General features: G+C 35.1%; 8 protein-coding genes across 8 annotated transcripts; 4 read left to right on the forward strand and 4 right to left on the reverse strand.

Moving 5' to 3' along the window:
• Positions 1-16: 16 nt before the first annotated feature.
• On the reverse strand, positions 17-1,243 carry DFA_11805 (uncharacterized protein; the record flags this gene model as incomplete). Its single annotated transcript, XM_004350699.1, has 3 exons — positions 17-739; positions 925-1,119; positions 1,205-1,243. 3 exons carry the CDS (start codon positions 1,241-1,243, stop codon positions 17-19), a joined length of 957 nt encoding a protein of 318 aa, XP_004350750.1.
• Positions 1,244-1,799: 556 nt separating this feature from the next.
• DFA_11806 (uncharacterized protein) lies at positions 1,800-6,456 on the forward strand (the record flags this gene model as incomplete). The annotated part of the gene is made up of 3 exons (XM_004350700.1): positions 1,800-1,843; positions 2,160-3,919; positions 4,745-6,456. The coding sequence occupies 3 exons, from the start codon at positions 1,800-1,802 to the stop codon at positions 6,454-6,456; spliced, it is 3,516 nt and encodes a 1,171-aa protein (XP_004350751.1).
• A 402-nt stretch (positions 6,457-6,858) lies between these two features.
• Positions 6,859-9,663, forward strand: DFA_11807 (uncharacterized protein; the record flags this gene model as incomplete). The annotated part of the gene is made up of 8 exons (XM_004350701.1): positions 6,859-6,898; positions 6,993-7,024; positions 7,112-7,511; positions 7,601-7,767; positions 7,830-7,986; positions 8,061-8,361; positions 8,440-8,893; positions 8,956-9,663. The coding sequence occupies 8 exons, from the start codon at positions 6,859-6,861 to the stop codon at positions 9,661-9,663; spliced, it is 2,259 nt and encodes a 752-aa protein (XP_004350752.1).
• A 1,168-nt stretch (positions 9,664-10,831) lies between these two features.
• Positions 10,832-11,371, reverse strand: DFA_11808 (uncharacterized protein; the record flags this gene model as incomplete). Its single annotated transcript, XM_004350702.1, has 2 exons — positions 10,832-11,130; positions 11,287-11,371. The coding sequence occupies 2 exons, from the start codon at positions 11,369-11,371 to the stop codon at positions 10,832-10,834; spliced, it is 384 nt and encodes a 127-aa protein (XP_004350753.1).
• Positions 11,372-11,525: 154 nt separating this feature from the next.
• On the reverse strand, positions 11,526-13,733 carry alg9 (glycosyltransferase; the record flags this gene model as incomplete). The annotated part of the gene is made up of 4 exons (XM_004350703.1): positions 11,526-12,497; positions 12,636-13,051; positions 13,138-13,385; positions 13,465-13,733. 4 exons carry the CDS (start codon positions 13,731-13,733, stop codon positions 11,526-11,528), a joined length of 1,905 nt encoding a protein of 634 aa, XP_004350754.1.
• A 146-nt stretch (positions 13,734-13,879) lies between these two features.
• DFA_11810 (uncharacterized protein) lies at positions 13,880-15,014 on the reverse strand (the record flags this gene model as incomplete). Its single annotated transcript, XM_004350704.1, has 2 exons — positions 13,880-14,100; positions 14,177-15,014. 2 exons carry the CDS (start codon positions 15,012-15,014, stop codon positions 13,880-13,882), a joined length of 1,059 nt encoding a protein of 352 aa, XP_004350755.1.
• A 314-nt stretch (positions 15,015-15,328) lies between these two features.
• DFA_11811 (uncharacterized protein) lies at positions 15,329-19,503 on the forward strand (the record flags this gene model as incomplete). The annotated part of the gene is made up of 5 exons (XM_004350705.1): positions 15,329-15,362; positions 15,511-15,673; positions 17,476-17,530; positions 19,295-19,426; positions 19,498-19,503. The coding sequence occupies 5 exons, from the start codon at positions 15,329-15,331 to the stop codon at positions 19,501-19,503; spliced, it is 390 nt and encodes a 129-aa protein (XP_004350756.1).
• Positions 19,504-19,940: 437 nt separating this feature from the next.
• Positions 19,941-25,237, forward strand: DFA_11812 (GATA-binding transcription factor; the record flags this gene model as incomplete). The annotated part of the gene is made up of 5 exons (XM_004350706.1): positions 19,941-21,649; positions 21,729-22,434; positions 22,853-22,871; positions 22,923-24,100; positions 24,314-25,237. 5 exons carry the CDS (start codon positions 19,941-19,943, stop codon positions 25,235-25,237), a joined length of 4,536 nt encoding a protein of 1,511 aa, XP_004350757.1.
• Between the last annotated feature and the right edge of the window lie 44 nt (positions 25,238-25,281).

The following is a 25,281-nucleotide window of genomic DNA, read 5'->3' on the forward strand; positions in this document are numbered from 1 at the left end:
CGAATTATTTATTTATTTAAAAGACACCAGAAGCTTGTGGTTGAAGATTAATTTTACCTTTGATTTGAGTGGATAGGACAACTTGGTTGGTGTTGAGATCGACGGTGGTGATAAATAATTCTTTGTTTGACGAGGTGAGAATGACAAAGTAATTGTCGCTAAACCAAAGTTGGAGAGAATTCATCATACCGGTGTTTGGAATATGGAAAGATTGGGTGGCAGTAGCCTCCTGTACATCCATGAGGAACAATGTCATTTCCTTTGGAGCCATGGTATTGTAGACTACAGTGTAGACTTGTTTGTTGGCACAGTAGAGATAGGTATCAGAGTTGGCTGGAATACCAGTGACATTTAAAGATTCGTGTTGTTGATTGTCGGCAAATGAATAGTAACCCAATTCAAATTGACTATAGTCCTTGTCAGTGATATCCATGATATAATAGTTGTTGACACCATCAAAGCAACCGTTTGGTGGATTGACATCTGGCATGGTTAAATTTAGGGCGCTGGTTGAAGAATTGGCAAAATCATAGATAAACATGCCCGGACCTTGAGTATTGGAGGCACTTGTGACAAGGTAGACTGCATTACGAGTGCTATCATATTGCAGCGAGGTAGCATACCATTCATAATCTGCAAGAATAGGTCCAACATAGCTTGGTCCAGTTACCAACTTTCCAGCTTGTGATATAGTTATAATTCCATATGCATCACGTGGATTCATTGCTAATAATAGGAACTAAATATCAATCAAATAAAAAGATAGATAGATAGATAGATAGATAGATAGATAGATAGATAGATAGATAGATAGATAGATAGATAGATAGATAGATAGATAGATAGATAGATAGATAGATAGATAGATAGATATTAGTATTTTTATACATCTTTATTATTTTTTGTTTAATAAACTATACATACATTTTGATTTGAATCAACACCAAGGAATTTAATTAAAGTAATATCATGTTGAAATTTAATTGGGAGTACAGATTTGGTGGCTACTCCAGATGCAATGTTGACAACAGTCATTTCAATCTTGTTGTTTGCATTGACTGAATACAAGTAGAGATTGCTTGGTCCAAGAGATGTTGCAGACACAACATAGTAGATACTCTATAATGTATAATATAATATAATGAGAATGTTTGTTAATATATAGATTGAAGATTGAAAAAGCAATGTCGTCACTTTTACTTACACATGCAACTACAAATAATAATATAAGCTTTAAATTCATTATTTGTTTGTTCGTTCTTTTTAAAACTAATGACCCAAACACAAACAGATGTTGGTATTGGAGGGTTACTACTAAATATGATTTAAAGGGTATTTCAACCCCTCTTAATTAAAATCTGTAAAGAAAAAGTGACGAAAGAAATAAATATCCTATTGATCAAGATCTTTTGATTGGTCTGTCCAAGAATGTCTCCGAGTATGAAAAAAAATCATGTTTCTATCAAGACATTCTCAGCTTTCTAAACTTTCATTCATTCGTCTATCTATCTAACTCTACAACAGATAAGATAGTAATCTATATCTAGAGATAATATATTCAAGAAAATAAGAACAAACAAAAAGAGTGAGAGTGAAGTGACCTGAATACTCTTTTGATGATTATTATTGAAAGGGGTGACCACCCCATTATTTGTTATTATAATTTCTGGTAGTTGAGGAACCACCACGAATAAAATTTTAATAGTTCCATTGTTGTTCTTCATGAAATAGCTAAATATCTCTCTAATAATAATAATAATAATAATAATTGTCAGAATAATAAATGAATATTTGAATGAATGGACAAATGCGGTGGATGGTGTTGTGGACATGCATGTTGGATGTAAAATATCTTTGATTCGAAATAAAAGAAGCTTGATAGTTTACTGTTAACTGAATTCCTAGGTCAAAGGGTACCCTTCGATCGTTTTCCCTGGGTTACAAGATCATGATCGAAATCACATCGTCGAGTCGCGACTGTATGTCTGTCACATAATCAAATCATTATCGTAATCTGTAAATAACATAAATATTACAAGACAAGAGTTATCAGCAAACTATAGTTTAGTAAACAACAACAACAACAACAACACAACAACAACAACAACAACATCTGACTTTCTTTATTTCTCTCTCTCACACTCTTTTATATATATTAGATACAGTAAAATGAATATACGAGTGTTATTATTATTACTTGTTTGTTTATTTTCAATAGCAACAATATCAGCCGATCAAAATGATGATGATCAATATCAAGTAATTCAATTCAATGTTAATCAAGATTGTAGTACTTCTCAATGTAGATATGGTGATGCGTCGAATTGGGTAGGTGGTCAAGTACCCAATTCACCTAAACAAATGGCTTTGATCGACTTTACAAGTCAACCATCAAACGCTGGTACTATTTTGATTGAATCTGACCTTGCTGTCGGTGCCATCAATCTTACCTCTACTTCGACTGCACCTGCTGTTTTATCGGTATTGGTTGTCATTCCAGAGATCATATCGATCAAGGTTGAAACTATCACACTTGGTTCATCGCAACTTGTACTCAGTGCTGGAGTCATTGCCAGCATTGTTACACTCAATGTCAATGGTTTGGAGAGTGGAGTGCATATTGGACAGGGATCCTTTTTGACAGTGGATACTGCCTCGTTCCACCAATCCAACATCACGTTACAAACAAACGCCAACTTTGAGGTGCTTAATGAAGGTCTGAGTATGATCGATTGTACAGTGTACGCAGACGTCTATTCACAGCTCGAGATTACCGGCACCCAGCCAAGCAACTTGACCAATGTCCAAGCAACTATCATGGGTGACTTGACAGTTTTGGGTCACCTCGTCGTTCAATCGTCGCTTTTACAACTCTATTCGCTCGAGTCGTCGCTTGGATGGTTGACCATCTCCTACTCGACTGTCGAGACACAAGGTAATGTGACTGTCGAGCAGGGTGTTGAACTGTACGCATCCAACTGGATGTCGGCCTATGACCCAAACAACAATACTACTACTACCCCAACAATCGTATTCATCAACCATATGGAGACACAGGGTGGATCGGTTGTTGTCCTCGACCAGTTGTACGCGGCCGTCTTTAACAGCAGTGACTTCACCGGGCATTTGGTGGCGTCGGCATGCACCAATGTCGTGTTGAACCATTGCTACGTACAAGTATTCACATTTGAAGGTGTCGTCCCGACCACACTCTCCAGCTACAACTCGATCATCAGTAATATGAATGGAGACAATGCTACTGCTCCAACACACATAGCCTACCAAGGATACAACGAACTGCATTCTGCCAACAGCATGAGTTTCTCTCAACTCGGTCTTGTCCTTCTCAACGCATCCACACTTAATCTAACAGGTGGTATTGTCGAGATTGAAGGTGGCTATTCTTATATTGCACTCACCGACGACTCTACCTTGGCTGCCACCAACATTGATCTCACCACTACACTAATCGTATCAGAGGCATCCAACTCTACCATCATCCTTCAAGATGGTGTAGTCACTGCCAGTAAGATCATCCTCTCCAATACCAATGTCCAGTTGGGCGGTCTCCAAATCAACGGTGATTTAACCATCACCTCTTGCAATGTGACGATATCCGACAATCTACATATCAACGGTAGTTACTTTGCCGACACGACCAGTCAATTCAACATCCTCTATCCCTACACCCTACCAACCAGTATCTATGGCCCCATTGTCACTGTAAGTGATGCCTTTTTAGCCAACACATTTTCATTTGGTCTTTCACCCAATAGTGACTCTGGAAGTATTCCAATCATCACTGTCAACACTCCATACTATCTCCTCAGTTCATCTCAACCCCTCACTACCTATTCACTATCCTTTACAACCCCAACCTTTACATCTCTATCACCTATTTTCCAAACTGCTCAAATTGGTAACAATTATTATATCATTGTTGCTTTTAGTTAAAATTATTTAAATAATAATTAATTAAATAAAAGATAAAGGAAATTAAATATAAGACATTAATTCTATTATTATTATTATTATTATTTTCATCCAAAAAATTTAATTGATTTTTGGAGGGTTGTGAAAATCAGCAATCGGAACTCTGTGTTATTTTAATTGATTATATTTAATCGTAATGAATAATTATTCATTCTTTAAAGATAAAGAAAGAAAAAGTAGAAAGAGAAAGAGAGAGATGAGAATCAAATAATAATATAGATAAAAAAAGATTATCGAGATGAAAAGGTAATAGAAAATTAAATTCCTATGCAAAGAGGTATCAATATTAGTTCCCAAAACCAACGCTTTCAAGAGTGATCACATAGACAAGTTATTTCGGGTCGACCCGAATATCTAACAGGATCACTATACACTGGAATAATCTTATTCTTTATTCCCAAGGTTGAAAACGACTACTGGTGACCAAGCTCGTCACTTTAGAGATTTCTTGATCGAAACGTGCGTCTTTTTGAAAACGAGCTCGTAAATCATTCTGACAAACCAACGAAATCAAAGGAAAACGTTACATTACTCGAGTTATTGAGAGGTAAGTCTGCTGCGAAGCATGGTCCTTATATTATATTTTATTTAACTCATTTAATTCTCAATCATATAGGTAGGCATCAGAGGCGGTGATCACTTAAACTATATAAATACGCATTTAGATCATTATTGTTGTTTAAAAAGTAAAAAAAGAAGAATATTTATTTATATTTCTATAGAATGAATAAATCAATATTATCAATAATAGTATCAGTGTTGACCATTATCGGTTTGGTATCGGCACAAAATTATCAAGTCGTTAGATTCGATGCAAGCAAAGATTGTAGTCAACAAGAATGCAGTTATTTTGACGCAACCAATTGGATTGGTGGTATCGTCCCACAATCACCCAATCAAGCTGCCGTCATTGACTATTCATTGCAACCAGGTAATGCTGGAACCATCACCATTGAGGGTAACCTTGCTGTTGGATCGATCAACGTTTCATCGCATGCATCTGTTTTGCCTGCCTATTTGGTGATTTCAGCTGTTGTCAAGACCGACAGTATCAACCTCTCGGCCGCCCAGTTGATTGCCGACGTTTCCAGTATCTCGGTTGGATCTCTCACCTCTACCCAGGGATCGACCATTCTCGTCGGTCCAGGCGCCATCCTCAACGCCGAAATTGCCAACATCCAAGAATCCAACATCACCATCTCAGAGAATGGTAACTTTTTGGTGACTGGTGCATCTGCCTATATCGCCGACAGCACATTGGGTGCCGACGAATACTCGTACTTTGAATTGTCTGCTACCACCAGCAACCTTGTTCGTGTCAACCAAGATTATGTCTCCAAGTCGTTCTTGATCGCCTCTGGCTCCATCATCTTTACTACCTGTGACTTGGCATTCTCGCGTATCAGTGTAGCTGGCACGCTCACCCTCGCCAGCCAGTCGACCATCTCCACCTACTCAAACAGCTCGGTCACCGGCACACTCTTGATCACCCAATACTCGTCGTACACGGCCACCAACCAAGGCGACATGATCTTTGTCCACCTCGCCAACATCAAGGTCCAACCAGGCGCCACCCTCCTCCTCACCGACGTCTACTACACCGAGATCGACAACGGCGTACTTACCGGTCGTGTCACTGTCGACTCTTGTTCATTTGTCGACTTTAAACAATCACAAGTTCAAAACCTCGTCGTCTTGAATGCACCACCCTCCAATTTCTATGTCCAAGACACCATCATCCTCAACGTTGACGCCAGCCAAATCTCAGGCCCACAAGTATACATGGAGTTTGTCGGCTACACCGAAGTCCACGGTCTCCAAACCCAAGCTGCTTCAGTTGTCAACTTTGTCGTCTCCAACTCATCCACTCTCAGACTCACTGGCACCTACCCAATCACAGCTGCCGGTCTCCAATCCTACATTCTCGTCCAAGACAACGGCACCTTGATTGCCAACGACATCAACCTCCAAACCACCCAAATCATCACTAACCCAAAGATCAACCAAGCCAGCATCACCCTCGGCGAAGGTATTGCATCGTCCAACGTCGTACTCCAAAACACCAACCTCCAAGTTGGTGGCATTCAAATCAACGGTAACCTTAGCGTCAGCAACACCTCTATCACTGCCTTTGACAATGTCCGTCTCAACGGTAGTGTTCAAGGTATCCAAGGCAGTCAATTGGCTATCCTCTACCCATACGACTTACCAACCAGCTCGTACAGCACCATCTTTACAGTATCTGGTTCCATCGTTGTCGACTATATTGCCTTTGGTCTTGCCAAAAACCCAGCTGGTTTCACACCATCCATTGTCAGTGGTTCAGTATACTACCTCTACAGTTCACCACAACCAATCACTACCACCTGTCAATTCACTACTCCATCTGTCACCACCCTCAAACCAACTTTCAGAATTATTCAAGCCTATAAAATTAATTATCTTACTGTTACTTTTAATTAAAAACAAATAACAAACAAATAACAAACAAATAATATAATATAATAGATAAATATGATGAGGAATATTTATAATAATAATAATAATATTTATAAATATCAATACACACCTTTGCAAACTCAATCACCAAATTTAAACAACAACAAATCAACCAACCAACAATAAAAAATTAAATAATCATTTATAATTATTTGATTCAAACGTCAACCCTCCCTAATATTCATACCATTGTAAATAAACTAAGAATAAATTCTTATTACTGTTCTTTAAAACATACATACATACGAATACCATTCGATATTACTTTTTGGTTTCTGGACAGACTATATTTTTTTTTTATTAGTTTGAACTTCAATCATTGTTGTTACAATCAAGAGAGAGAAAGAGTAGAGAGTAGAGAGAGAGATGAATGTAAAGTTCTCAACACAAAGGTTTCCTCATAATCGTAGGTAGATGTTATTATTATTGTTGATAGTAGTAGTCGATCTAGAGGTAGTTACTAACATACATTATAATCATCATATTGATCAACTAAATAGCTTCAATTAAAGATGCTAGTGGAACTATTTGGGTAAATATCTGTACAGAATGAATCAAGATAGAGAGAGAGAGAGAGAGAGATGGACTTTTAAAACTGACAATAAGCTTGTTATATTAGGGATGTGTAGTACAACCATTTAGAAATAATTATAGATGTAATGAAAATGCAAAGAATATTGATAGATGTAAAAAGTGTCTTGGTTATATCAATCCATTTGTTACTTTTGAAAAGTCTACTTGGATATGTAATCTATGTAAACATGCCAATCATATAAGTGATGATGACAACGAGGATACTTCATTCAAGTATGCAGATGTAGATCAAAGAAATATCTACCCTGAATTGACAAACTCAAATTTGGTATTACAAGTGGATCAAGAGGATGACGATGAGGATCAAGACAATCTATCTGATTCAATTTACAACAATAATCCTACCTATATTGCATTGGTAGATATATCTGGTAACAATGAACAAATGGAAGTTATTAAAAGTGGTCTTGAAGCTTTAGTACATGGTATGTAAAGAAGAAGAAGTTAAATGTGAATGTGGTCTCTTCAAACAACAACAACAAATACTTATTATTATTATTATTCGATTTTAAAGCATTACCTGATAATTCATTATTTGGAATGATAGTATATTCATACAAAATTGGAATATTTAATTTAAATTGTTCTTCACCATCTATCAAATATCTTGATGCAATCTCCTCCTTTAATAATGATATTAGTTTAAATGATATTTTACCAATCTCTGGATTCCTTGTAAATGTATGTTTATAATAATAATATATTATATTATATGTATATATTAATAATTTCCTCTCTTTTAGAAATCAAAACATGAATCAAATATAATGAGTGCCATATCAATATTATCAGATATAGATTCTACTATTAATCGTAAAAAAGGTGGAAGCATTAGAGCTTTGGGTCCTACCATATCACTTTTATTAAATTATTTACAATCTTCAAATCTTTCTCTACATGGTATGCGCAAATACAACAATTTAAACAAATATTAAAAAAAGTGATTACTCTTACTTACACTTTTATGTATTTAGTTAAAATTGGAATATTTATGGCAGGTAAACCATCAGTTGGGGAAGGATCTATAGATAAAGAATATAATACTGTAGACTCTATGTATAGTAGTTTTTCATCAAAAGATTTCTTGAAACCATCATCAAACACTTACAAATTGCTTGCTGAAAAGGCAATTCAAGTTGGTTCTCATTTCGATATCTATGCAATTGGATCAACTTATTTTGGTTTTGATACAATTAAATATTTATGTACAATCACTGGTGGTAACCTTTACAGATATACAAATATAACTTCAACTTGTCCTCTTCCTCAAGATATGTAAGTCAAAAAAAAAAAAAAAGAAAATATAATATATTTATTCATTAAATTAAATCATTTTTATTTTCTGTGTTTTAGATATAAATTAGTTTCAAATGGATGGGGATTTCATGGATTATTAAGAATTAGAACTAGTAGAAATTATAGTGTTGATAGTTGTTTTGGTAATTTATTACAATCAAAAACCTACAAGGATTTATATCACATTGAATCATGTTCAACCTTTACAAGTATCGCTTTTGATTTCAAATTTACCGATCCATCTGCATTTGAAGGTGGTGAAAATCAACCATTTATTCAAATTGCATTCTCCTATACCTATTTGCCACCAGTCGTCGAATCATCAACCGACTTGTATTCATCATCGCCATCCCTAATGGTACAAGACTCTGCCGATAGAGTTAAAAGTAATTTTAGAACATTGGAAAGAAGACTTCATGTTTTTACAGCACCAATTCATGTTGCAGACTCACCAGTAGATCTATTTAATAATATTGATTTAGAAACTACTATTTGTTTATTAACTCATAAAGTAAGAAAAAAAAAAAAAGAAAATAGTATGTAGATTTTAATTTTAATTATTTGTTTTTTTAGATTATAAAAGAATCATTAGAAAAAGGGATAAAAGAATCAAGATTATTATTATTAGGATGGTTAAGTAATTTTATTACAAGATATAATGAAAATGTTGTTATTTTATCGTCTGTTAAAAGTTCGGTTGATCTATCGTTTGGTCAAACACCACATCTCAAACCATTACCTCGATATGTTTTTGCCTTGCTAAAAGGAAAGTTACTAAAGACTATTCACAAGTCAATGGAAGAAGATGTATTGGAAAAGAGATCGGACGATTGGATTTACACACAGGTTGTATATTCATCACTCGATCAAAAAATGTTACACCGAGCAATTTATCCTGTGTTGAGTACATATGGAGCACCCAACAATTTAGCGTCAAAATATCTCACACTGTCAACCACCACCATCACATCCAATATCTCACACATCTATCTATTGGATGCATACGACACGTTGATGGTTTACTATGCCCCACAAGCAGTATCCAACATGTACATGTTCCCACCTCCACCTGACAGTCTCATTCGCCAAACCATCTCCAACAGCAAACAGGATAGACTCATTGTACCCTCTGTCGAATATACAAAGGGCCCACTTGAACAAGTTGGACAATTCCGACAATACCTAGTGGAGGATGAAAATACCGATGGTAACTCTTATATACAATTTATTAATTCTGTTGAAGAAGGTTTAAAGAAACTTTTATCTTCTACTCTTCATTAAAATAAAAAAAATAAAACTATAGATAGATAGATATGATAAGATAGATAGATATTTACAAATAATATTCTATAAAGGATTTGATTTATTTTTCATATGCAACGGTATGAGTATAAATATTGATAATAAAAGTAAGATAAAAACGACAAAACAGGTAATAGCTATTTTACTACTACCATTTCCATGTCTATTTTTTGATCCTAGTAAATAATTTAAAATGGTTCCAAACTGTTTTTTCTCTTTTTCTTCGTCAGTCATTGTGATTGGTATCCCTGGACCATTATTTTCTTCATCAATTGGAATTATTATTAATGATTCACCACTTTTTGATTGGAAATTGGAAATATTTGAATTTTGAATTATTATACAGTTATCATTATTATTATTATTATTATTAGAATTATTTAAATTATTATTAGTATTTTGTATATGATTAGTATTATTATTATTATTTAAATTATTATTATTATTATTATTAGTATTAATATTTATATTATTTTGATTATTTTGATTATTTTGATTTGATTGAATATTATTATCTATTTCAATCATTTTATTAAATTATTTGTTTGTATGTACATAGGTTGTGTTAATTAAAATAGAATTAAATTTTAAAGGGTGTGGATGGATGCTTATGCCTTACCACATCTTATGGATAACGAAAGGACACACAACCATTCACTTTAAAGTTGCTACCTTGAATTTTGCCTTTTCGTTGATTAAAATTTTAAAAACTTCACTTTTTTCGGATCAAGGCGGAATTCTCTCTCGTCTTCATCTAGAGAACTTCGATTGGAATTGTAATCAATTGATGACAGGGGCTGGTTCCTCCATTACATGAATGAGCTTACTTTCGTTCTTCATTCTCTTACCATGAAATAAAAAAGATAATTATAAATTATCTTATATATCTTTCTTTGTCTGCTTGTAAAAATACGATTGATAATCCCAAATAGATATTAATAGATTTTGATGAAAGCAACGAGAATGATGAAAAATAATAGTAGTATTATATCCCGAACACCAAAAAAAGAGAGAGAGAGAGATGTTTATATATCTCTCTCTTGTTCTACCATACAACAAATAATATTATTATTTGTAAATTATTTGATTGATTTTTTAAAAAAAAAAAGAGAAAAGAATGTATTTTATAGGTTTGTTTGTTAACTACTTAAGCACTAGAAGTAGTAGCAGTGGCCATTTCGGTATCATCCTTTGGTCTTAATCTTTTACCATTGTCAATTGGAATAACACTATCTTCGACAGAGTATGGCTTGACAAGTAATGATTTAACTCTCTTCTTGTGTGGTTTCGAAGAGGAATGAGTGTCCATGGCTGCTTGTGAAACGAAATACTTTGCACATGGTATACAATAAATTTGACCCATAGCTGGTTTATCTACATCGATCTCTTGCTTTTGTAACTTTTCTATTTTACCTGGTTGCATATCATCCCATATTTGATCGATATCTATAGATACACAGTAAAATATGTTAATTAACTTGTTCTATTTCATTCTTTATCTCTTTGTGTCTTGTTTTGTTTCTTTGTTTCTTCTTCTTCTCTTTCTTTTCACACAATTAAATTGATCGTGAGTCTTTGTTTTGTTGTGTTGCAATAAAATACCTTTCTTTCTATTTGCTGTTTTAGTAGCTCTATAATATGACTTATTTTTAGCGTGTCTTCCTCCTGAACCAATGAATCTTGCCATTTTATATATATATATTTACAAAGTATATGTTGTAGTAATAACGATTAATAATTAAAATAATTTTTTTGATTTTTCTCGTTCGTTTTTTGAGTTGGGTTTCATTTTGAATTTTGATGATTTATCGGACTATTTTCGTCTATTTATTATTTAATAATTAATTATTTCTATTCTCTAAAATGATATAGGGAGCAAAAGTAATTCTTTTATCTGAAAAGTAAGGGATATAGAAAGCTCTAGCCAAAGAGTTTGATTTACTAGCATCCAAGAATGGACGTGAATAGATGATTCTGAACTGGTCTTTTGAAAGTTTGTTGAGGTAACTGTTGTCTGGATTGTTATCAAAATCGACAATAAAACTACATTTGTTGATATCGTCAATGTAACGGTCCATCTCTTGTTGGTTTTGATCATTCATGTTGGTTGGGATGACCATCGTGCCATTTGGTTGCTGTGAGAATGGTTTGGGCAAGTGACCCTTAAACTCGGACTCTAGGAATGCCAAGTTGAAAGTGATCATTGGTTTGTTTGTCTTGGTTGAACGATCGTCTACTCTGTCATTTGGTAAAAAGAATTGGGATGGGAATCTGTACCATTCCTTGCCAACACAGACATTGACGTTGGAGCCGATACGAATGGTCTTGGGGAATTGAATGTCAGTGACATCACCAGCACGTAAAACATCGTCATAAAGGAATCCATATGCCTCGATTGACGCGTCATAGTTTCTAAAAGTTGCATAGATACGTGATACCGACAGAGCGATAAACAACAAGACAACAGCCTTGATGGAAAGATCGACCAAAAAGTTCAAGAGACCGAGGATGGTGAGTAGCAACGACGATTGACCAGCAGCAGTACTCTTTTTCTTTGATTCGTCATCTGTACTCTTTGTTGACAATCTCGATTGATATTTGTAGAGATCGGATATGAAATTAGCAACCAAGTAGAGAGTAACCGAAGCAGACAAACAAATAAATGGATAAATGACAAATAAAAATCTCTCCTCTTTGTGTGGCAAGTATGTCATAAATGAGAACCACATTACAAATGGTGACATTGCCAAAATCAATTTAAATAATGGTCTATTTGATAATACTCCTCTATTTGAATATAATATAATTATTAACTAAAATAATAGAAATAGAAATAGAAATAGAAATAGAAATAGAAATAGAAATAGAAATAGAAATAGAAATAGAAAGAAAGAAAGAAATATTATTATTATTAATACTTTGTCTCTCTTTTTTTTTTTCTTTTAACATACAGGAATAGATAATAAAGCAATGAAAAATATAACATTAAAGTTTACAAAACAATTAATAAAATAGAATTTCCAATCTTCAATACCATATAATTGAGAACCACCTTCATGATCAGAAGTGAAATTATAAAGGATGATATTCAAGATGGCAATAACAAGCTTGCCATAATACTTTTCATCAATCATAATCATTGGAGCAAACACCGAGACGGTTGGAACGATTGCCCAAACCAATACATTGATGAAACCATACTCGACAATCAATGACAATGCCATTGGTGCACCAACAACAATAACAAATGGCCAACCCATAAACACACTACATGCACATGTAAATACTGCCAAAAATGGTCTATTCAACATCCAAAAACCATATGAAAACATTATCATTGTCATTGAAAATGTATTTGGTAAATAAACTAAAATAAAAAATAAATAAATAAATAAATATTGTTTGATTGATTTGTTTGATTGATTGTTTGATTGGTTGATTTAGAATACGTACCAGTTGATGAAAGGAAGAAACCTGGTGAAAAGAACATAAATATTGCCATCAAGAATGATATTTGATTACCAAACAATTTCTTTACACCTGCATAGAAAATGGTTTGTGAGAATGCACATTGTAGTCCAAGGAATATCTTCATTAGAAAGAATGTAGTAACTTTGTTTTCTTGTGCAATCATATACAATAATTGTCCAAAACTTGAATGATACAATAGATATGCATATGATCTAAGTGCATAAACTGGACTATTCAAAAGGTGAAAGAAAGTAAGTATTAGTATATTGAAAGAAGAAAAATAGGAAGAAGATTTTAACAACGACATACCTGTATTCCCATGTTTGTAAACCTTTACCAAACATTAAATAATGAGTTGGTTCCCAATAGTTCATAAACTCATCACAATCATTGATTCTATTAAAGAGAGCTGATAGAGCCGCTGAAAGTCCTAAAAACAAGAATACTGTTTTGCTACTAGGTGAGAATGATTGATCGTCATCTGATGATGATGATGATGATGATGATATTGGTTGTACATCCTTTCCTTTTTGTCTACTACTACTACTAGATGATGAAGATGATTTAGCTTTTACCATTTCTATCTATCTCTATCTATCTATCGAAAGATAATATCTATCTCGCACAATGAATGAGAAAGTTTTTTTGAAGTTCACAAAACCACCATTTTTTTTTTTTGGATTATTCTTTTATTTCTTTTATTTCTATTATTTCTATTTACAATTTAATTACTATTTACAATTTGGAGTAAGATGATTTCAGATTTCAATTGGACTGTATTTGGAAGGAATTGGTCAAGTGGGATTACAGTTGCATTCATCCCCCATTTCAAGAGATATTGTCCAATGGTCTTCTCGGATGATCGTATTTGATAACTACAATAAATGATTAAATTCCTATTCCTATTTAAAAAGAATTTAAATGTTGCAAATATATCATCATAATCTAATTATAAAAAAAATTATTAATATTAATATTAATATAAATAAAAGAAAATTAATTAAATAAATCTTTTACAAACCTTTGGTATTATTATAAAATAAATCAGACGCAAATAAATAATCAATATCTTTTGGTAGTTGTAAGACTTGGTCGGTGAATTGAGAGTATGCCAAAACACAATACAGTGGATCAGGACCATTATAATTTGAAAATGAACTGGTCGTTATTTGTTTGTTGTAGTCTATGATTCTTTGGACATTGTCGAGTAACTCTTGTTTGTAGTCTGTAATGATTGACAGTTTACTTCCAAGTGCCATAGAAACTAATGATGGCAATCCAATACCTGCTCCAAGTTCAATTGTCGTTGTTTCATTGTTTATAAATATTGGTTTGTCAATGCAAGACCCATCATCAGATCTTTTACATTGGTCTACTATGAACCAAGACACAACCTGACTCGACTCCCAAAGTAGTAATCCAAAATCAGACTCTTCTCTTTTTTTTTGGGCGATTGTATCATTGTCGTCGTTTTTGTTGGGTTGGGATATTTGTGATTGAATTCTAGAGTCATTGCTATAAATGGAGGTTGCTTTTGTTGTTGTTGTTGATGTTGTACCACCGGATGTCGTTGGGTTGGGCGAAAATGATGTTACGAAAATCTCGACATCGCATGAACTAGGCTGCTTCTTTGGTTGTTGTTGCGTTGGCGTTGCGCGACTTTGGACAATACGATTGAGCTCGCCATCCATCACCATTCCGGTGACAGCCAAAGCAGCAGCACCCGTCAGGTTACTTGTGTATGGTAAAGATCTTCCTTTCTCTTTATCATTCTGTGTACCGCCACCATGATCGTATGCATTGTTGTTGCTCTCTCTGGGTGTCTGACCCCCAGTTTTGAAACAAACAGCCGTGATCATTTACGGTGGGTGATGATTGAAATGATCGATGACAAGGAAGAAAGGAAAGAAAGAAAGAAGACGCGAACTATCAAACTCGACAATAATATCTTCTAACTTTTTTTCTTCTTTAAATCTTTTGATTAGAACCTTGTTGTTGTTGATGATGAGAGCTCTCTCTTTCTCTCTCTCTTTCTCAATACCGAGGTTTGTATAATCGATCAGTACTCTACTCTATAACCCCATCACCAAAAGTAAAAAACAATACTTGAACACAGCAGCACAGAACGAGATGGGGAGAGAAGGGATCAGCCGATTACGATTCTGTGAAGATGATGCGCGAATTCAGACCAAGATTTAATTGGTTGCGTATTTTGTCGTTTGGTAGGCAAGGTGACGCCCATATTCCGAGGGGGCGTCTTGATCTTATTTTTGCTACTTTTTTTGCAAATATTGAATCTTGGTAGATCTGATTGCCCCTTCACTCTTTACACTCTTGATTTTTTGTTTTTTGTAGAATCTAGAAATTATTATAATGTATTTGAGAGATACAATATGTCAAATATCAGCGACCCAGCACCCAACACAATCAATCGTCGACCGAACAAAGTTAGTAGTTTTCAATTGATCGCATTCATTCAAAGACATAGACCTGTAGGTGCACCCATCCATCCATTGTTGTAAGTGTAATTCATTGTAGTAAACAAATCAATCCATCACATCCCCATCGATACACTAATTCGGTGGAAAATTTCGCGAGAGTCTGGTTGTGGAAAGGCGGCGAGAGTCAGAAGTTCGTTCTAAATGAAAGGTGAGCTCTAAAAATAGGGGAGCTCTTTCGTGTTTTTGCGAAGTGTTTTTCAAGTCACAGAGAACAGAATGTTCAGGATTACTCGATCATCAGACGACAATATCATGCAGCATGCCACCTGTTATGTGTGTTATGATAATTAATCCCTCCAAAATATTATATATAATATAATATAATCATCAGCAATATAACAAACAAGCATCATACCTTCACCATCACCATCATCATCGAACAGTCACAACATAAACATAGTCAGATCCACTTCCATTCTCAGTCTAAAGTAGTCATAGTCACCAGAAGGACAATATCAATAGTAGCAGTAGCAGTAGCAGTAGTAGAGGTATAGTATAGTATTCACATTTCTCAAAAGGACAAATCATCGTGATTCTATCGACATTGATCCATCCCAGAACTTTTTTGGCTGTTGGATGGAACACATGAAGAATCTCAAGTGAGAGAGAGTCAGACTTGTTAACATGTCAGCACCCATCTTCATACACAATAAGATATCCAATTCACTATTATCTTATATTCATCACTCATACACTACACTATATTATTTCAAAAAAAAAAAAGAGAGACAGACAGACAGAGAGACAGAAAGACAGATAAAGACACAGATATTAAAAAGGGTAAAATCAATCACTATCATCATTATTAATTTGTTTATAATAATCCAATAATGATTGATTGATTGATTGATAGATTGGTTAGTTTGTTTTTTTGCCAATCTTTCAGATATCATAGAGTAGAGTCACATCAACACTCTAAATTTATACATTACAACAATAGAAAGAATCAATCATCAGAAACAGAGGTAGAACAACCAACAACCAACAATAACAACAGATAATAATAGATCGGTTGATTGGTTAGAAATCTATTGACATTCGTTTGTCCTCCTATAAATACATGTGGGGGACAGGATCAGCTTGAGATTTTCGTAAAGAATCGATGCTCTATGCATCAACTTTACCCCCCACACAGCTATTATTCAGTCACACACACAGCTCCTCACACAATGACACAAAAGATGTGATCACCCCACTAGCAGTGGTTCTCATGAGTTTTGTTCACTTATGTGGTTGATCCATATCACATCAATATTGATACACTACTATTATCTTCATGCCGAGGACAATGGAGGTACAAAACGTCAGAAAAATAACAGCCAACAAAACAGGATAAAGAAAGAAGGAATGGTTAGTCTAATCCTAATCCTCCCTCCTCTTTCCTTCATCTCTCTTTACATCAATCAATCTTTCACACACACATATGTTCTTTTGTTTGTATATATCATATACCTTATTTATTTATTTATTTTTAATCACTTTTGTGTATGTATGTATGTATGTATGTATGAAATTTATTGTTCCAACTCAACAACCAACCCTACCAATATTGGGGCATATGCTTGTAACCTAACATCGTAATCGGTGACCCACATTTGCTACAGGCCATAGTAGGAGGGATCCCTCTTACCAGATGTGGGTATGTTCATCATTATCTGATTTTGCATCACTTTTTGATTTGGCCATGGGGCTACACTGTACGATCGGGTCGAATGAAAACCCCTATGGCAACATCATTGTATTGTTCCATGAACGGCGAAAAACTATCTAAAAACAGTTTTGGTTTGCAGTAGTCTCGAAACCACGTTTCATTTTTTAGCTACGTAGCCATAGTTGGTTTGAAGGAAGGCCATCATCGTCATTCATCATCTATTGTTTGTTTGATGTTCACCGTTAACGGGTAGACCCCAATTTGTGGATAAACAGAAACAGTTCACGTGATGAGATGATTTTTTGATCTTCTCATTTTTATTCTTTATCCTTCCTCTCACTTCCTTTCCTCATCGTTGTTGCAAAGTTAGTTAGTTTTGGATCTATCTAGATAAAAAAAACATGCAGAAAAAGTAATAATAATCATAGTAGTTTATTTGTTTGGACACTCAACTTTCAGATGCAGATATTCAACTAAAAGTCAAATACCCACACACACACGATCCTTGCTTTGTACCTGTGATTCATCATTTTCATTCAATCACCACAGGACATAGACAGATATTTGTTTTTCAGACTGAGAAGGTAACTTGTGTGATTATTATGGCCCTCTTGTGTCTGTGTGGCCCCTCACTTTCAAGTGCACAAGAAGATAATCACACTTTTTATCTCATCTTTAAATTCCAACAATGGGGCGGGGCTCGCCCACTGCAGGCACCCCTCACACTCACTCACACACACACAATTTTTTGTAATTATCTTTTTCATTCACTTTCAAGTTTGACGCCTCCCACCTCCCACGAGAGACCATAAAAATCTTTGGATAGACATTTTTCGCGTGTGTCGTTTCAAACAGCGCTAATTGACAATCAACCAACAACACAACCCCGCGGGTGGCCAAGCAGAGCAGAGAGAGGGAGAAGCTTTTATTTATCTTTCTTTCATTGCTGAACTCAACGACGCAGCGCTGCGCGGATTTATAAGGGCTTGCCACCTTAAACAGAGGTAATAATTCTCTTCATCTCGAGTATAACAGACAGACAGACACAGATTAGATTCTCTAGATTAGATTTTTTATATTTTTTTTTTGACGTTTTGTTAAGATCATCAACAACCCGTAGCATAGCATCGCTAGCTAGCGGTTCACTTTAATGAATCATTCATTCCATCTTCATCTTCATCTTTTATATCTACTCGATCGAATGTTAATTTGTTAATTTAATAATAATATTTAGAGAATAGAATCAAGTACACACAAGAACAGGACAGATAAATAATATAAGGTAGCAATCATCGTCATCATCATCATCATCATCATAGTCACCATCATAGTCATAGTCAATATCAATCAATGTTTAATGTTAACAGGTGTTACTCCCCTCCCCTGGCCTGGCAACTGTTAGATTTAAATCAGTATCGACGATAGATATCTATCTTACCAGTTTTGTTTATTAAAATAATCGCAACTGACAAGATGATATTATTAGTATGGTGTAGACCCGTGACGGGCTGACGCTGCGATTGACGGGGGTCTAGACTTTAAGCATCATCCTGTAATCGCGCATATACTCACTTTTTATCCCACACGGACGCGTTTTCATTGCAACGGCCAATAGTTTTTATTTTCTATTTTTTTGTAATTTTTTTTTGTAATTTTTGATTGAAGTACTTCCCTTTTTCGTCGTTTTCAACCTTCTTAATCATCACATCATCATTTAAAATCAAATAACCGCTTCTGGCTGATTTAATCATCAGAGATAGATCTCGAAACAATTCTTCTTCTTCTTCATCTTCTTCTTCATTTGTCGATGCGTATGTCAGATTCTCGTGGTTTTGGTCAAGTCATTCATTATTATTATTATTATTATTATTATTACTATTACTATTATTCGTCGACTGCTGCTGCTGCTGTATTCAGCAGTACTCACTCACATCGATTATTATAATTTAAATGTTTGTACTATGTGTGTGTGTGTCTGGTCTGACAGACATACGGACCAGACAGAATACTCGACCCTCCTCGTTCTACTCATTTATCAACTCAACTTTTCCTCACTTTCTTTGAGCGATGCTCCTCATTGTCGTCGTCATCATCATCATCCACATCTGCAATTAAATTAGTATGTTTTCAAAACTAACGATAGATTCTATTTTCTTTTTTTTTTTCTTTTTCATTTATTTTTTTTTTTAGATTTAGGAAATAATCAACAACAACAACTACTACAAACATAACAAAACCTAAACAAGCAATCAATATATATTATATATTTATATTTGATTGTTTTTTTGACTCCATACTTATTCTCCTATATCTTATCTGTTGTTCATATATGTGGTAAAGATTAGCGTACTACATCAATTAGTCAACACTAAAATTATTATTTCAACAAAGAGCAACATCAAGAAGAAGAACAAGACAAGCAAGAAGAAAAAGTCACAAATTCAAAACATTTATTTAACGTATTTCGTAGCACTTACGCATTGCCATTTCTATCCAAACCAATCAGCATTATTTGTTGTTTGTTTGTTTGCTTGGGGAGCTTATTAGTGCATCCACCTACCTACCTACCGATTTAATTAATTAGTTTGTTTGTTCGTTGATTGACAAAGCCGCCTAATCAAACAAACCAACAAATGGATTGGAACCCAAAGAAAAGTGGTTTTGGAGCTGGAGGTCAGTCATCAACATCAAAACTACCGTTTTCAAAACCGATCAATCTAACAATGGAACAACGATCACCTTCTCCTCCTCCTCCAACAAATACATCTACAACTTCTACATCGACATCGAACCCTACTACTTCTTATAATTATGGTGGTAGCAGCGGTGGTGGTGGTGGTCCACAGCCTAGCTCTCCCATTGTATACAATTCTCCACAATTTGTTCATCCTTCAACATTTGGTGGTAAATCCAGTGGAAATAATAGTAGTACATCTCCGTCGTTAACGGGAAGTAGTGGTGGAAATGGAGGAGCAAGTAGCAGTGGAGCTACGGGAGTCAGTACTTCCAATAGCAGTAGTGGAGGAGGACAAGCCTCTCCCTCTTATTCTCAACCATATCCCATCCTTTCTCCTAGAGTTCCAAATCAATATATCTTTAGTGCTCCGTCATCTAGCAACAATAATAATAATATTAATAATAATAATAATAGCGAAAACAATCAACCAACTAGTCCGAGTAGGATACCATCCGACAATAATAGTAATGGGGGAAATACTTCCTCATCCTCTTCACAACAACATTTTTTCCAGGCAAACAAACAAACATCCACCAAATCATCACCAACCATTGTTAATAGGAACCAAACATCTTCACCTCCACCACAACCACAACCAACCTCCTCCTCCTCCTCTCAACCATCATCGTCACATATGTTTTCATCATCCTTTCACCAACCCTTTCAGCAAAAGGAAAAGCGCAAGGATTTAAACAACTCTTATAGTGTGTTTAACAGCGAGCCACTCGGTGGCTTTAGCTCTTCACCTCCCAAAAATTACAACAACAACAATAATAATAATGAGGAACCAACCTATTCCATCCAGGCACATCATCACAACCAACAACAACAACAACACCAACACCAACACCAACACCAAAACAACCATCATCACTCTCAACCATTTTCCTCTACTAGTAGGTCAGAGCATAAAGATATTTCCATGCCAGACTCACCAACCTCATCGTCATCAACCAACTCTTCAAACAATACCTCGCCCACTACATCCGCGCCAATACCCACCTATTTCCCACCACACCAACAACAGAGTCACCAACAACAACAACAAGAATCACCAAAATATCACAATTCGACGACAACTACACCGATCCTTCATCCTTCCAATATGAATGAAAATTCAATCGATCATGGTCACCATCAACAACAACAACAACATTATAACCAAAACAATAATAATAATAATAATAATAACCATCATCACTCACAACAAATGCACCACCAATCACTTTCACAACAACACAGTGTTGTACCAGAGAGACAAATATTTACTCCGATTCTACCCAAACCAAACTCCTCCACACCCACATCTGCGTCCGCCCCAACCACTCAACCAATACTTCAAGTAGCACCACCAACCACACCCAATTCATCCTCGTCTAATCTTCCAATGTTCCCAGTCATGCCAAATGAACAGGATACATGGATCGAGATTAGAGACCTTAGTTCAGAAATATCGAAAATTGCCAAATCATGTCTTACCAAGGGTATCACTGAAGATATTTTAAATCAAATCAAGGAAAAGGGTGTTTATTTAATTAAAATGATAGAGTTGGTAGCTCAAAAAGAAACTTTGGAAAGAAAAATTGATGATGATAGAAATAGAATGTATGTATAAAAACATTTTTAAAATATGTTATTTATTTATTGAATATTAATAATCTTTTTTTTTTTTTAAATTTTTTAGACCACCATTGACAAGACCAAGAAGATTTAGAAAGAAAAAGAAAATGACAATTGTAGTTGGTGGCGAAAACTATGACTCGAATATAATGTCGAGTGATGGTCGACCAATCAATGGATTGTCACCTGGATTGGCATCCCCACTTACCACTCCTATTGGATCGGTATCACCTGTAAATCTTGGAAGTAGTGGTACCTATCCTCATCCTCCTCAATTGAGTTTAGAAAATGTACAAAATGAACCAAATAATAATAATAATCACCACCAACCATCATCTCAACCTCCTACACCATCACACCATCACCATCACCATCACCAACAACAACAACAATCACCACCACAACAACAACAACAACAACAATTACCTTTACAACCAATTCAACCTCACCAACAACAACAACAACAACAAACATCACCCCCATCGACCATTAACCTATGTGCCAGTGGCAACCAATTGGTCCCACCTCCCCTTACACCTTCATCTGCAGCCGCTGCAGCCGCCTCAGCAGCCTCTGGAACCACAACCAAAAAGAAGAAAGCTGGTGACCCACTCTACTGCACTTCTTGTGGAACCACTCAAACACCGGAATGGAGAAAGGGTCCAGCGGGTGGCAAGTCACTTTGCAATGCATGTGGATTGCATTATGCCAAACTTATGAAAAAAGAAGGCCAAGTCAGGGATACTCAAGCCAAAGACCCTCTCAACGTTGTAAATTTGCTTAATTGATTTCAATAATAATTAATAATAATAATAATAAATAATAATAAATAATAATAATAAATGAGGGAAAAGGGAAATAACAAAGAAGAATAATAATAATAATAGTATAATATAATAACTACAACAAAATATAAGTAATAATAATTAAGAATAAATAACACAAACAAAAATGCACAACCACAATATATATAAACTCTAATGCTGGACCACTCACACATTAGGGCTTGGGATTATTACTCTTACAATACAATACAATCAATAATAACAATACAAGCAAAAAAAACAACCTCTTCTTGCACATGTCAAATAAAATATATAGATTTCAAAAAGTATTAGGAATAAATACTTTATTATTAGTATACATCAATTTGAAAGTGGGATTATTTACCTTATTTATTAGTGTCAGGGTGACCAACATCTTTATGGTAATAAATTTAATAAAAAGGAGAAATATTTTAGATTGTTTTTTTTTTAAGGGAAACTTAACCTCATCATGTGCACATCTGATCTATCTATTGTAGTAGATGTACATCTACTTGTAGAATACTTCAATATGAATTCTATATCATTATTTTCATTGGTCATTCGAAACATTGTAACAAGAAAGAGGATATTTGGGTTCATTCGATTGCACAGTCACTACCGGTTGCTTACGGTACTCGATGGCAGTGAATTAAACGCAAAGATGGCGTGTATCTATTATGAAGATTGGACACGTGTCGATTTGATTGTAAAGAATGGATTCTATGGCTTGTTGGTGGACAAGTTGTCTGCGGGATATCACCTGACGGGTATTGATGAGAGGTCACTACAACTCATCTGTCAACATGTAGTAGACACCAAATCATTCTTGGTGGTGTACCAGCGACTAAAGAGTCACTTTGTGTATCGTGATCTCATCCACTATGCATGTATTGGAGGTAATCTCGAGATTGTAAGACTATTGGTACACCAGACCAACCCCATCAAACTGGATTGTTCAAGAATGTTGGAGGGTGCAGCACTTGGTGGTCACATCGAATTGATGACCTATATCATTGCACACGTGCCTGGGTATCAAGACGAGTCGTTTCGCTCTAGTTATAGCTCGGCAATTAATATATTGACCGCTGCACTAAAATCTAGTTGTCCCACCGCTGCCTTTAATCTACTCGACCATCTACTACCAATCACCACAGAGCAAGTCATCATTCGTTATCACACGATAAAGTATCAGTGTCTCATGACCGGCTCTGAAAAGGTGTGTGAACGATTCCTCGGTAAAAGTCACCAATGTTACATCTCTGCGTTTAACCATTACATCAACAGCTATATGATGCATCACAGTACATCAGTTCAAAAGCAAATGATGTACAATCTCTTGGCAAAGATTCATATGGATGACGATTCTGGCCAAAAAGTCATTGCATCAATAGAGTCAAAGGTATTTGATTTGTTTCAACGCGCCAATCACCTCGATCCATCCGTGGAAGAATTCAATCTATTTGCAGTGATTGTTATATTGGTAGAGAAAAACTATCTCATCCAAAACAGTAGTAGTGGACAAGATACAAAGATAGAAGATAATAGTGTACTCGATACATTCAAATCACTATTTAAAAAGGTTCATCAAACATTCCATAATAGAAACTCGTTGACTATTCTCACTGCCATTGTATATTATTTATCAAGTAAAATAGAGATCAGTATACGAAACCGCCAAACATACACTGAACAATTGATCAGCGTGGCAATGAAATTTGCCATTAAACGAGGTGATACTATCATGTTGGAAAGATTTGGATCGTTTGGAGGATACAATAACCTGTTGTATATGTATGCTTTGCAAATCGATAGTTTAGAAATGGCACGCTTTTTGGACACCAAGATTGAAAATCCTAGAATGTGGTTGCAAGGTCTGCGACCCAAATCAATTGCAATCCTTAAAAAAGCTCAAGAAAGGTTTGGACCTAAATACATATCATTTATACAACTATCTGATTTAGAGGGTATCCCAACCGACGTTTTACTTTACATCTGTTCTCTAATGGATCGCACCGACAGTAGAAGAATGTCAATATGGGAAAAGGCAGTTCAAATAGCCGTCGAAACTGACAACCTTGAATTAATCAAAGAGATGATTAAAAGTGGGTACCCATTTTCCCCAGCCAACTTTTACAACTTTAGGTGGGTACTTGGTGCAAGAGATGTAAGCACCATTGAAACTATTTTAAAATCTACTATCTTTTCCAATTGCACCTATCCCATGCAACGATGTATTGCTCAACGTGGAAGTGTAGAGTTGTTTGATATGGTGAGTAGATGCACTCATTTCAATGTACCAACACTACAAGTATGGCTATCCCTAGCAGCTGAATTCAACCGAATGGAATTGGTTGGTCATTTGGAACTAGTTTTATCACACAAACAACCAAATAATGGTGACATCATACTGCCTAGTATCAATGGATTTTCATTTACAACATTAATTTCTTGGAGTACGTCTACGTCAAACATTGATGTATTTAAATACTTTTTACAGAGAACAAATTGGAGACCTGAAAAGAAACGAGTCTATGACTGTATCCTTGCCAATCCATCTACTTCAGTTTCATGTCTAGAGTATCTAATCGATTCTTCTTTTCAAGATGATAAATCAGATGATTACCAACATCTTGTCTATTATCTAACCAATAGAAAAGACAAAATATCTGACATGACCTATCCCCTCTATGTCTTTTTATCCAATCGTCTAAAGATTCCAACTAATTCCATTATTCTAAATGGTTTTGATATATCTAAATACCAATAATATATGAAATAAATCAATGTCGACAGTCAGATCCATATTTTGTT

Source organism: Cavenderia fasciculata (assembly GCF_000203815.1).
Source record: "Cavenderia fasciculata unplaced genomic scaffold Scf_EUAJFUG02HR96I-5, whole genome shotgun sequence".
Classification (NCBI taxonomy): domain Eukaryota; phylum Evosea; class Eumycetozoa; order Acytosteliales; family Cavenderiaceae; genus Cavenderia; species Cavenderia fasciculata.